An 11,869-nucleotide genomic window follows, 5' to 3' on the forward strand; every position below is an offset into this window, starting at 1 on the left:
ACAACCCTCAGAGACCAATAGTCCAGAATTACAGACTATTTCCCTCCTTCCCTCTCTCTCTAGTCCTTTTGATTGAGTTTATACAAGGTATCTGTAGTCCTCTCCCAGAAAGCTCTCCTTGATGGATAACAGTTTAGATTCAAGATTCCAATGGATTGCCAGGCTGTTGTGATACCCCAGGTAAGCTACTGCAGTTCCCTCCTATCTGATCTTCTACCGTCTATCATCAAGTCTATCCAACTCTGAAAATGTGCTGATGTATTGGAACAAGCTCCCCTGAAACTGCTGAATACCTCACAGCTGAATGGTCCCAAAACCGATCGTGATTGACCCCATATCTCTCCCAATCTCCTGCCTGCTACATAAACTTGTTTACCACAGTCTGAAATGATTATCTATACATTTACTATTTCAGTAGCATTACCATAGGCAACAAAATGATGACATCAAACAAACGACTCATGTTTTGATAGTATATTCTGAGTTATGTACGGTTTGGGGGAAACACATCTGCTGACTGACTGAATGGAGGAAAATTGTATTAATTCTAGAGGGAAATTGCAGAGGGCTACAGAACTATACAATATACATTAATGTGTTAGCAGGAAAAGACTGGAAAGACTTCAATCACACATGAAGGAGGCAAACAAACACAAAACCTATATATGACAGCAATCTGATAAGTGCACATTTAATAATAACAGATCCCCATTTGACAGCAGGGAATATTCACAGAGATGCCTATTTGGGGTTTTTTTCAGGCTGCAGTAACTGAAGTGTAGCATATTTGAGCATAACTATTTTTATGAGCAATAATAACAATAGCATCTTTATTATATATTGCAGATTTAAATTTTGTCTGAAGTGATGAAAGGACTTTAAAAGGATGGCTAACATTTTCTACAGCTTGACTGTTTTAGTTGTAACAAGCAACCTATAGCAGAGAAATAAAAAAACATGTAACCCGAAGGTTGCCCTTCATATTTTCTAATGTGCATTGTTGCTTTTACAGTCTTTCCTACTGATTAGGTGCTAAATTGTGAAATAATACAATGTTGACACCAGTATGGATTTTCTGTCATTTCCTGGGTATGGAAAATAATGAAATGTACAGCCATAGGTGTGAAAAAATAATTCTACCTTTACAAAAAATAACATGTTGTGGCACCTTTAGCTGCAATGACTGCAACTAAATACTTTCTGGGTCTCATGAAAAAGGGGAAAATACTTTTTTTTTTTTAACCAGAATTGAACATCCACTGATCTGTTTTATATTTAACTACCAAGTAATCCAAGTATAAATCACAGGCTACATAATAATTGATTTCTAGGAGAGACAAGTATGAAGAAGATACCACTGACATTATGAAAGCAGGGATTTTAGTAATGATAAAGAAATGGTCCTTGTATACAGTCCACAGAACTCTCCAGTCACATTTAAGGGTGTACTAACATTTCTTTCAAATTTCGTAAGGCCTATATAATCTAACTGCTGATTGTGTGCTGTTGACACCTCCCAGAGCGTTCCTGCTATTGTCCCAATCTCTTTGCTGCCAATCCAACCCTTTTACAAAGCTCTGTCTAAATTTACCCAGAGCACAAGCCAACTCCACCTCCTGCTCACTGTTTTAGTGCTATTGATGTAGCGTCACCCTCTCAGAAGGACATAGAACTTTCTTCTCCAGCAGAGGCACAGAACGACAAACAAAGGACAGGGAGAGGGTGGCACACGTGCTCCCAGCAGGGCAGCCTTTGGCTGAAGGAGAAAAATCAGGTGGAAAGAGGTGAAAAGTCTGGTGTTGATTTAGAGCTTGAGCAGAACACTCAACATGGAAGCTGGAAATGAGGTGCCCCTGTCCTCCTTCATCATGGATGAGGAGACACTGAAGAGGAAGCAGCGAGAGAAGCTGAAGAAGCTCCAGGCCACAGGTGGGAATCCACGACCCACCCGTTCGCTCTTCTTCCTCACTCTGAAGAACCCCTTCCGCAAGGCCTGCATCAGCATTGTGGAGTGGAAGTATCCTTACTGCTCTTTGGTCTGTGCAACACCAGTGTGTCCAAGCTCACACGGATGTGCGTACAGTCCATAGCATGTGCTCATACATGATTCCGTGCTCAAATATTACACGGTTGCATGCAGAGACTACAACATTTCCATGCTCACAGGGTGGCGTATGCTCTACTGAACAGTGCAGACAGGTCTTTCACACAACCGCCACGACACTGTTTTATTGTTAGCAATGTCATATCCGAAAAAGACAAGTAAAAGCTTCGAAAAGGAATGTCTTCTTTATGGTTGCAGCTCAAGAATTCATATACTAATTATGGAGAATATTCTTTTACTTAGTGCACTGACAGCCAGTTTCTTTTTAGAACTCCAGACTTGAAATATGAGTGCAGAATGCAAAGACTGCTTTGAGGTACGGTGGATGCTGTGCTTTTCTTTTTGTAATACATGCATACATTACTTTTAATTTGTGGCTGTAATGATTTCAAAGTTTTCAGTTTATTTCTCAAGTGTCATCGTGCCCATTTTCAGTTTACTTGTATTAAAAGGAAATATCCGTTGGCACGTAATAGCAATAGTTATGCCCATCCATATATATATTTAAAAATGTATTATTATTATTCTGAGTATATGAGGCTCAAAATCAATTTGTGAGAATTCATTAGAAATTCTGAGAAAGGAAAGAATTAAGGACATAATTGACAACAATCTCTACTTGTGTCCATTGCTGTAACTTCTTTCAAGGATTTTACAAAAAGATAAATGGTTTAGAACCGGATAGAACTGTAATGCTCATTACTTCCTGCTGTTGATCAGATGACTGCGCAGCATCCTTTGAAGTTTTAGTGAGCATCTCGAAAAAATCGTAGTATACAACCGGAAGACATACTTGATGATAACTTTTGCACCTTCTTTGCTCAGAAAAACCAAAGAGAACCAACATAAGCCAGAGTGCCGTTTCATATAAATCTGTGTGTACAATGAAAGCACAGATATTCTCAGGCTTTGCAGCTGTCATTACATGCAATGTTCTAAAAACAGACCTGCTAAGCTGCCGCAGGCTTCTCACTAGAGCTACCTGGTGGAAGACATGGGAACGAACATGACTGTAGCGCAGTCCAGGATTCCATATGTAGGTGCACTTCACACACGGCTGAGTGTGTCCTTGTCTTCAGCTCGGTGTGATGGTCCCCTCCTTTCCAGCTCCAGCAATGTCTGTGAAATCTGGTTCACTAAAACCACTCTATATAATCTCTCTCTTGAAAATACATACATACATACATACATACATACATCGTTTGAACCGCTTGTCCTATGTGGGGTCGTGGGAGCCTAACCCAGCAACACAGGGCACAAGGCTGGAGGGGGAGGGGACACACCCAGAACAGGATGCCAGTCTGTCACAAGGCACCCCAAGGGGGACTTGAACCCCAGACCCACTGGAGAACAGGACTCGGGCCAACCCACTGTGCCACCACACCCCTGAAAATATTCTTAATCTGTTTATTAATCTACTTAAAATTATTTGTGCATTTCTTTTTATTCCAGAGCAATTTAGCCCAAGAACTTTTCTCAAGGCTATAACTGCAAGATGTGGCATTCAAACCTGAACCTTTTGATTGCCAATTGACAGCTATAACCATTACACCACCAGCAGGTATATCCCATCTAAATAAAGAGTTTAACTTCTTAAGAAGTTTATAGGTACTACAAACTGCAGAAATTAAAAATCTAATTGGAATAAGGGGAAGTGATTGATCACGTTCACAATATCTGGCCAAAAACATGAAGTAGATAGATAGATAGATAGATAGATAGATAGATAGATAGATAGATAGATAGATAGATAGATAGATAGAAAACGCTGTAATAATGTACAGACTTAGACATTTGTCATTTACCTCTGTAATTTACTGACTGGCTGAGGTGTTCAGTAATGAACCATCAAAGATGCCATTGTCAGGTCCACTAATAAGACAAGCAGTCACAACAACTTCCTGGCAGCAGAAACACCCCCACTGGGGAGGGACTGTGCAGAACTTTATTAATAGGGAAGGTAGTGGTAGCTGTAGGAAGTTGTGTGTTGTTCTGTTTTTCTTGTGAGACACGTCGATGACATTTAATAATAGCTGTGACTGTTTTCTGTGTTATGGCTTTCCAGAACCTATACTTAAGTGGATGAAGTTGCAGCAAGGAAAGGCTTTAAGACAGCTCCTTTAGCTTCGTTTCATGGAGACCCCAGTGCACTTAAGTTTACGCTTATTTTGTACAAACGCGACCTGCCCGTTCCAAGGTAAAACCCCTGTTGAGTACATGAGTCGGTAACATAATACATTAACTAACCTCATCAAGAGCCCATGCAGACTTACCAAACTGTGTATTGTACCGAAAATGCTTACTCTGTTTCAGTTTCTGCCGGGGTATTTTGTCTACCCCATTTTCCTAAATAATTTGGCACGTATCACACTGTTGCTGCCCCGCTGGTTGCGGACCCATATTTTCCTAAGCGACCCTCACCAGGCCCTTTGAGATCATCATTCTGTTGACAATTTTCGCGAACTGCGTGGCGTTGGCCGTCTTTCTGCCCATGCCAGAGGAGGACACGAACAACACCAACACCAATCTGGTGAGTTTACTCCAGCTATCAGCCACACTGACCTTGAGAAATTCCCAGCTGTCGACAGCATCAACACCTAGCTCATGAGATACAACTGCCGCTAACAATATCGGCGCTAACCTGGTGACCTCCTTACAGCTACAAACCCCGCCAACACCAGGCTGGTGACATCGTTCTGGTTACCAACCACACCAACACCGACCTGAGGAGAACCTTAAACTGTCAATAACACCAACACCAATCATATGAGATCCCTGAACTACCAACAATAACAACACCAACTTTCTGAGTTCCCAATGACCACTGACAAGACCAAAGCATACCTTGTGAGATCTATAATCTGACGAAAGGAACACGAGTTTACAGCACTTTTGATTAAACCGACCACTATGTTAAATGAGCTGAACTAACCTGATTCTCCGAGATCTAAGGTCAAATGGGTTGTGTAGTGTTTCAGTTTTAGGTATTGTGACCAGAAGGGTTCAAGCCCAAATCCCATGGCAGGACCTGTTGGCACTGCTTTCGCAGGCAAGTTAAGCCAAATGGCAAATCAAAGTCCCTTTTTCTGTTCGTGAGGCAATGATCTTGGCCTTTATCCCGTATCTCACTATATATAAACATTGTCAGCCAAGTGCTCTGCGGCTCACGTCTCACAGGCTTTGCTTTCTCTCAGCCCGTTGCCATGCCCATGGATAAATGTCAAGGCCTGCGTAGTGTCCCCGTTGAGCGGATGAACACCGTGGCACAGATGACCCACTGCAGCAGGTTCTGGTGGCGTCACGGCCGACTTTAGAGGACAGGCAGCTGCTCATGTTTCGTCCTCAGTAGTTCCGCGAGCAATGCACTGTACCACTTCTGAGGAGCGGAGACAGGAAAACAAAGACTAGTTCATCCTCAGACGAAATCACAGACTCTATGTAATCTGGTGTCTGTGCTGCTACCTCTTAGAATTACAGGGTTCACTCAAACAAGTATAGGTGTGAGACATTGGACTGTTAAGTGTCACAGTTTATTTGATTCTTATCTTTATTTCAAGCATGTGGATCTGTGACATTCAACCATTCGTGTGACAGCATTTTTTCATGAAATTCTGAATCTCCATTGCTGAAACCTGCACAATGCTGAATAATTCCCCACTCATATACAACATCTGTACCTCGGTTTTATTTCTAGAACAAGAATTCTAGAATAAAAACATATTACATAGCAGATGGTACCTGATTAATTAGCTCAAAAATGAAAGCAAAATTCAAATGTGATTGAAAATGTGGTTTTAAAGGGATTAAAAGATGAAGTTTCTTATGGGTTAAAACAACTTCATTGAAAACAACATTTATTTAACTGATCATACAAGAACAATGTTAGTAATTTTGCTGCAGTAATTGTACTTAGTCTTTATTTAGGTGATGCCCTTGCTTAAAGAGTCACAACAAAAGGTTTTTATACAATTCTAATAAGTTATTTACCCTTTTACACTGGAAGGTAGTCCTTCTGAAACAATCAGGGTAAGAACTTTGCCCAAAGCCACTGCTGTAGGAGTTGGATCAGAACTCTGAATCTCCAGACTATAAATCGATGGTCCTGACCATTATGCTACATGCAGCTCCTGCCGGGATCTGTCCGCTGTTGATATTCAATAATGACCCAGCCTTTAAAATTACCTATCTGTATAAATGGGTAAATAATTGTAAGTAGAATAGAAGTAAAATACCATTAGAAGTTGCTTTGGAGAAAAGTGACAGCTAAATGAATAAATGTTAATGTAAATTACTTTTTCCATAGATTTCCATTAAGTACAGCTGCAAATAATAAAATATAGTTAATACCATCATTACCACACACACACACGTTTTCTGAACCGCTTGTCCCATACAGGGTCGCGGGGAGCTGGAGCCTAACCCAGCAACTCAGGGCCTAGGCCGGGGGGGGGGGGGGGGGGGGGGCACACATTACCCACTCCCCCATTACCAACCAAATTTTTTCAATTTTTGAAAACTTTTTTTCCCACATTATTCCCAAATTAGCTGATCTGCTTTCAGCTACAGTGCAGTAAGATGGTAAATGAGAAAATTCATTTCAATTTTTTTGGTTGTCACATAACAGCAGTGCTGTACATGGCCTCAGTGATGAAATTGGTGTGTTGTTGTGTGCATTACCACTATTATTGTTTATTCATTAACAAATAATTTTCTCCACTAACAATGATTCACCAAGTTTTGAAGCATGATCAGTTTTACTGTATAAACTAAGGGTAAGTACCTTGCTCAAGTGCACTACAGCAGGAAATGGGATTTGAACCCGCATCCGTAAAGTCTAGAGGCTGAAGCATTAATCACTATGCCAGCTGCTCCGCCCATTATAACTGTACTTTATCACTGGTGGCTCATTTAATTTCACCAGTTTATAAACAGCTTTGCTGGCAGGTGAATTAGTATCAGCCACGTTTCTGGAGGTGGAAGGATGATGACTTTGCTGCCTGGTTTGTGTGTCGAGGTAGGCGACACCCTCTGTAATGCCAGCTGTGCCACTGTGGCTCTGCTGTGCCCTTGACCCACACGACAGGTGTGTACTGCGGGCTGCATCACTGAGTGCCTCACGCTTTATATTTAGCCCAATGCCAGAAGCACATGGCTTGCAAAACACATGATTTGTCATTGTGTAGGCTTCAGTATTACTGAGCACATATTTGCTCTCTTGGGTCAAGTGAACGTGCACCTTATGTGCTCATGAACGGTAAACCTGCGGCTCTGTGACCTGTTATTATAGCGCTCTGGTAGTTTTCTGCTCACACGCAGCCTTTGACCTTTTAACTAATTTACATATACCCTTTCAGAGATTTGGGAGAGTACTCGATGGCGGTTTCGCCATCAGCCTTTCCTTTGTTGTTGTCGATACTATTAATGTTTATTGTTTGTTTATGTAACGTATTTATTTGACACTCTTCTCCAATTTGACTTAGAATGTCAAGCTACTTACACTTTAGCCAGTGTAGAGCTTTAGGTAATTTTTACTGGATCAGTTTAGGATAGAGGGGGTGTGGTGGTGCAGCAGGTTTGGCCAGGGTCTATTCTCTGGTGGGTCTGGGGTTTGAGTTCCGCTTGGGGTGCCTTGTGATGGACTGGCATCCCATCCTGGGTGTGTACCCCCACCCCCCCAGCCTTGTGCTCTGTGTTGCTGGGTTAGGCTCCAGCTTGCTGCGACCCTGCTGTGGACAAGCGGCTTCAGATAATGTGTGGGTGTATGTAGTTTAGGGTAATTGCCTTGATCTGGAGTAAGACAGCAGGAGGTGGGATTTGAAGCAGGTCCTCTAACCACAATGCCACCTGCTGTTAATGTCCATCAAACTTTAGAGAACAGAGGGCAGAACACAAAGTTCCCTCATTGTGTACTGATGTCCTCACTGTCCACCACTGACAATCAGAGCCACTTTCCAGAAAGAGCTGTCATATAGCGCACACCCTACCCTCAGCAGTATGCAGCACACAATTAGAATCTGTCAGACTGTTCGGCTTTCCCCAATTCACCGCTCTATTGCTGATTTGCTTAGCATGCAACAAGGAACAGCAGCAGGGCTGCGTGCTCAATCCTTGCCCCGTTTGTGTGAAGTTTGCCCTTTCTCCCCATGTTGATGTGGGCTTCCTCCAGGTTTTCTGGTTTCACCCTATCCCAGAGTCCAAAGACATGGTGACTCTAAATTGTCCGTAGTGCTTCGCTGTGTGCGGCTACCCTGCGATGAACCGGGGCCCATCCTAGGTGCGCCCTGGCTAGCCTCGTGCCCTGCGCTTTCAGGATAGGCACCAAACCGCTGCGACCCTGCCCCTGTTGTACAGTAGTATGTTGTCACAAGAATGGTTCATTGTCACAGATCCACATGCTTGAAGTAAAGGTAAGAATCAAATAAGCTGTGAAAACAAACCGATTTCTCACACCTCTACTTGTTTCAGAGTGGACCCTGTAATTCTAAGAGGTAGCAGCACAGACACCTGTGGTTCTGGATTGTGAGGAATAAATCTGGTCTATCCTGTAGAATTAGCATGCCGATGATGTGGTTCCCAGCCATGCGGCTCAAGGTGCTATTTGCTGAGAATCTAGTGCATGGCTAACTGAGGCTTGATAATTGTCTATAACAATAAAAATTGCAATAATTTTTACTTTGTTGCATGATGGCCATGTACCACTGTTCCTATTCTCACTCCTAGGTATCCTCATTACAAGCTGGTGTTCAGCCCCTCCGAGCACATCACGACATCAAGAACATAGACCCCGAAACTGACTGTAACAGCCCAGTAATGTCCTTGTTCAGTGATTTAAAATGACTGCATTTAACCACCTACTTTTTCCCGCACATACATGCAAATGTACCATATAGGATTTTTGCCCATTAATTCCAAGAGAAATATGAAAGACTGATTTTATTGAAATCATTAATTCACCTCAACACACGTATAGGTAAATTTAACAATCCAGATAAAGTGATTTTGTAATGAAAGCCCTACTGCGAACATGACTGTGAAAGTGGTAAAGTTAACATTTTGTAAACAGAAGTCATTGTGATAAAAATTGCTGTCTTGGAATTTCAGGAGAGCCTGGAGTACATCTTTCTGGTGATTTTCACCATGGAGTGCTTCCTGAAGATTGTGGCGTATGGCTTTTTGTTTCATGCTGACGCGTACCTGCGAAACTGCTGGAACATCCTGGACTTTGTTATTGTATTCATGGGGTGAGCTTCCATGGGTCATGGGGTTAATGGGTGGGAGCCGTTGGTTTTGACTTTTTTTTTTTTTTTTGCTGGCACAGAACTTGCCAGCTAAAGAACAAAAGATTGAATGAACAAAAAACAAATGAATCAACAAACACTGAATGAACAGATGAATGAATGAGAACTTTCTTGATACTAAAGGAATTTTTCAAAATTTCTGTAGATTGGAAAGTTTTTGAAGACTTTTCACAAATTGTAATATGGTTATTTCATAAACTACGATTCCGTATCACTGACTTTCTCTCCACTACCTACAGGCTCTTCACTATTGTCCTGGACACCATCAACCACATCAGCGGCGTTGAGGCACCTGTGGGGGAGAAGGGTGGTGGCTTTGATATGAAGGCCCTGAGGGCATTCCGTGTCCTACGTCCACTCCGTCTCGTCTCCGGCGTCCCCAGTAAGACCCCACGCTCCCAATCTAATTCAAGCTAAAACATCCCATGTATGGTCTCCTGTCCCTGGATAGACCTCTAATGTAGTGGTGTTCAGTCTCACTCATACTCTTAATAGCTACTTCCCAAATACATCTAAACCAAAGTGTTCTCCTCTTGCTCTGTGAAATGGAAATAATGGGCAAAAGATAATGGAATTATTAAAAAAGAAAAGAATCTGTAAATTGTCTTTTTTCTGGCTATGTCCTATTATGTCTGGAACAGGGGTTCTGGACATACAAACAGGTACAAGTGATTAAGTGCACAAAGTGCACCAAATAACAGTCATCTTAAACAACAGCATTGATAGGCTCCACACTCACTTCTTAACCACATTAACCACAAAGTCATAGATAAAGCTACAGTTACCACTCACAAGAACCTGTCAGCGTAGCCTTGTAATATATCATAAAATTATCAATTATATAATGGTCCTGGAAGGTCAGAGGGAAAAAATTGTAGAGCACCCTTGCTTTTACTGGGATCTGTTATTTAACTATACTTAATGCATTGATTTTGATTACACAGTTTAAATAGATGTCTTACATAATTATATTTAATAATTAAATTTATATCAGCACATGATTTAAATATTTATTAGTTGAGCAAACAGGTGGGTTTTGGAACACATTTTCTGCCACTTCTGAAACAAATATGTTATTGTGCACCAGGCCTGCAGGTGGTGATGAACTCCATTCTCAAGTCGATGCTTCCGTTGATGCACATCGCCCTGCTGGTGTTCTTTATGGTCACCATATATGCCATTGTGGGGCTCGAGCTCTTCAAGTGCAAGATGCATAAGACCTGCTACTACACTGGCACTGGTGGGTAGGGTGGAGGAAGGAATGATAGTGTGAGTTGAGGGCATCCAAATATACACACACGCTGATCCACAGAATGGCATACAACTTATTTTAGAAGGCAGTATATGTGCAGACCCCTCCCCCTCCAGCCTTACGCCCTGAGTTGCCGGGTTAGGCTCCAGTTCCCCACGACCCCATATGGGACAAGCGGTTCAGAAAGTGTGTGTGTGTGTATATGTGCAGAAAGTAAAACGAGAACTCTATAGTCCGTTACAACAAAAAGTATTAAGAACATAACCCATTTCCTACTTCTGCAGATACACATCTGCTATCCAAAATTGTTAAAAACAATCTACATCACATGTTTTTTATCCCACTTTTACAGTTGTTTTTTTCTGATGCATTCGGGTTGGATATCCCCAGGATGTAAACTGCTAGTCCGTTGCTTTGCATAACCCCTGAACCATGTTTCACCAGATATCATCGCTATGGTGGAGAATGAACAGGCTTCACCCTGTGCTCAGGCTGGCAACGGACGTCGTTGCACCATCAACGGCACAGAGTGCAAGGCCGGATGGCCTGGACCCAACCATGGCATCACCCACTTTGACAACCTGGGCTTTGCCATGCTCACTGTCTACCAGTGCATCACCATGGAGGGCTGGACAGAAGTACTATACTGGGTAACTGACCCCCACATTATGCTCACACAGTGCTTGAGGTGTCCAGTCAAAACTTGGTTGGGGTTTTTCATTTGTATAAATGATGATTCCTTTACCTGTCTGTGTCCTCTGTTCAGGTAGAAGTGTTTCAGAAGTGTTTCTTAGGCTCTCTCCTGCAACATATTGCTGTGTTTTTTCATCACTCCAGTGAATCTCAACTAGCTCATAACTCTCCCTCTCCTTCACTCCCGTCCCTCCTTGGCCCTGTGTCCCGCAGGTGAACGACGCAATTGGCAACGAGTGGCCCTGGATGTACTTTGTCACTCTAATCTTACTGGGCTCTTTCTTCATACTCAACCTGGTTCTTGGCGTTCTCAGTGGGTCAGAACACCTCCCTTGCTTGGTGTGGAAATAAAGGCTTATTTTTCATTAGAATATAAGAACAGCACACCTACTGGGCCTCAGCTGGCCATTTGTCATATTCCTCAGAAATGTTGCTGATTTTTTAGTCTTGGTATTTTGATTATAGGAACTTTTGAAAAAAAAAACAGTGATGGACAGTGAACAGCAATTAATTTTGGGAAAA

At 42.2% G+C, this 11,869-nt stretch overlaps 1 protein-coding gene across 1 annotated transcript in view; it reads left to right on the forward strand.

Annotated features, from left to right (window-relative positions):
• The first annotated feature begins 1,829 nt into the window (after positions 1-1,829).
• LOC108933625 (dihydropyridine-sensitive L-type skeletal muscle calcium channel subunit alpha-1-like) overlaps positions 1,830-11,869 on the forward strand; it is a 36,038-nt gene continuing 25,998 nt past the window's right edge. The window contains exons 1-7 of the mRNA XM_018750803.2: positions 1,830-2,017; positions 4,529-4,634; positions 9,206-9,345; positions 9,642-9,784; positions 10,490-10,642; positions 11,099-11,304; positions 11,561-11,664. Coding sequence (XP_018606319.2) covers positions 1,830-2,017; positions 4,529-4,634; positions 9,206-9,345; positions 9,642-9,784; positions 10,490-10,642; positions 11,099-11,304; positions 11,561-11,664 — 1,040 coding nt within the window. The remainder of the gene's footprint in view (positions 2,018-4,528; positions 4,635-9,205; positions 9,346-9,641; positions 9,785-10,489; positions 10,643-11,098; positions 11,305-11,560; positions 11,665-11,869) is intronic.

Source organism: Scleropages formosus, chromosome 16, assembly GCF_900964775.1.
Source record: "Scleropages formosus chromosome 16, fSclFor1.1, whole genome shotgun sequence".
Lineage (NCBI taxonomy): Eukaryota > Metazoa > Chordata > Actinopteri > Osteoglossiformes > Osteoglossidae > Scleropages > Scleropages formosus.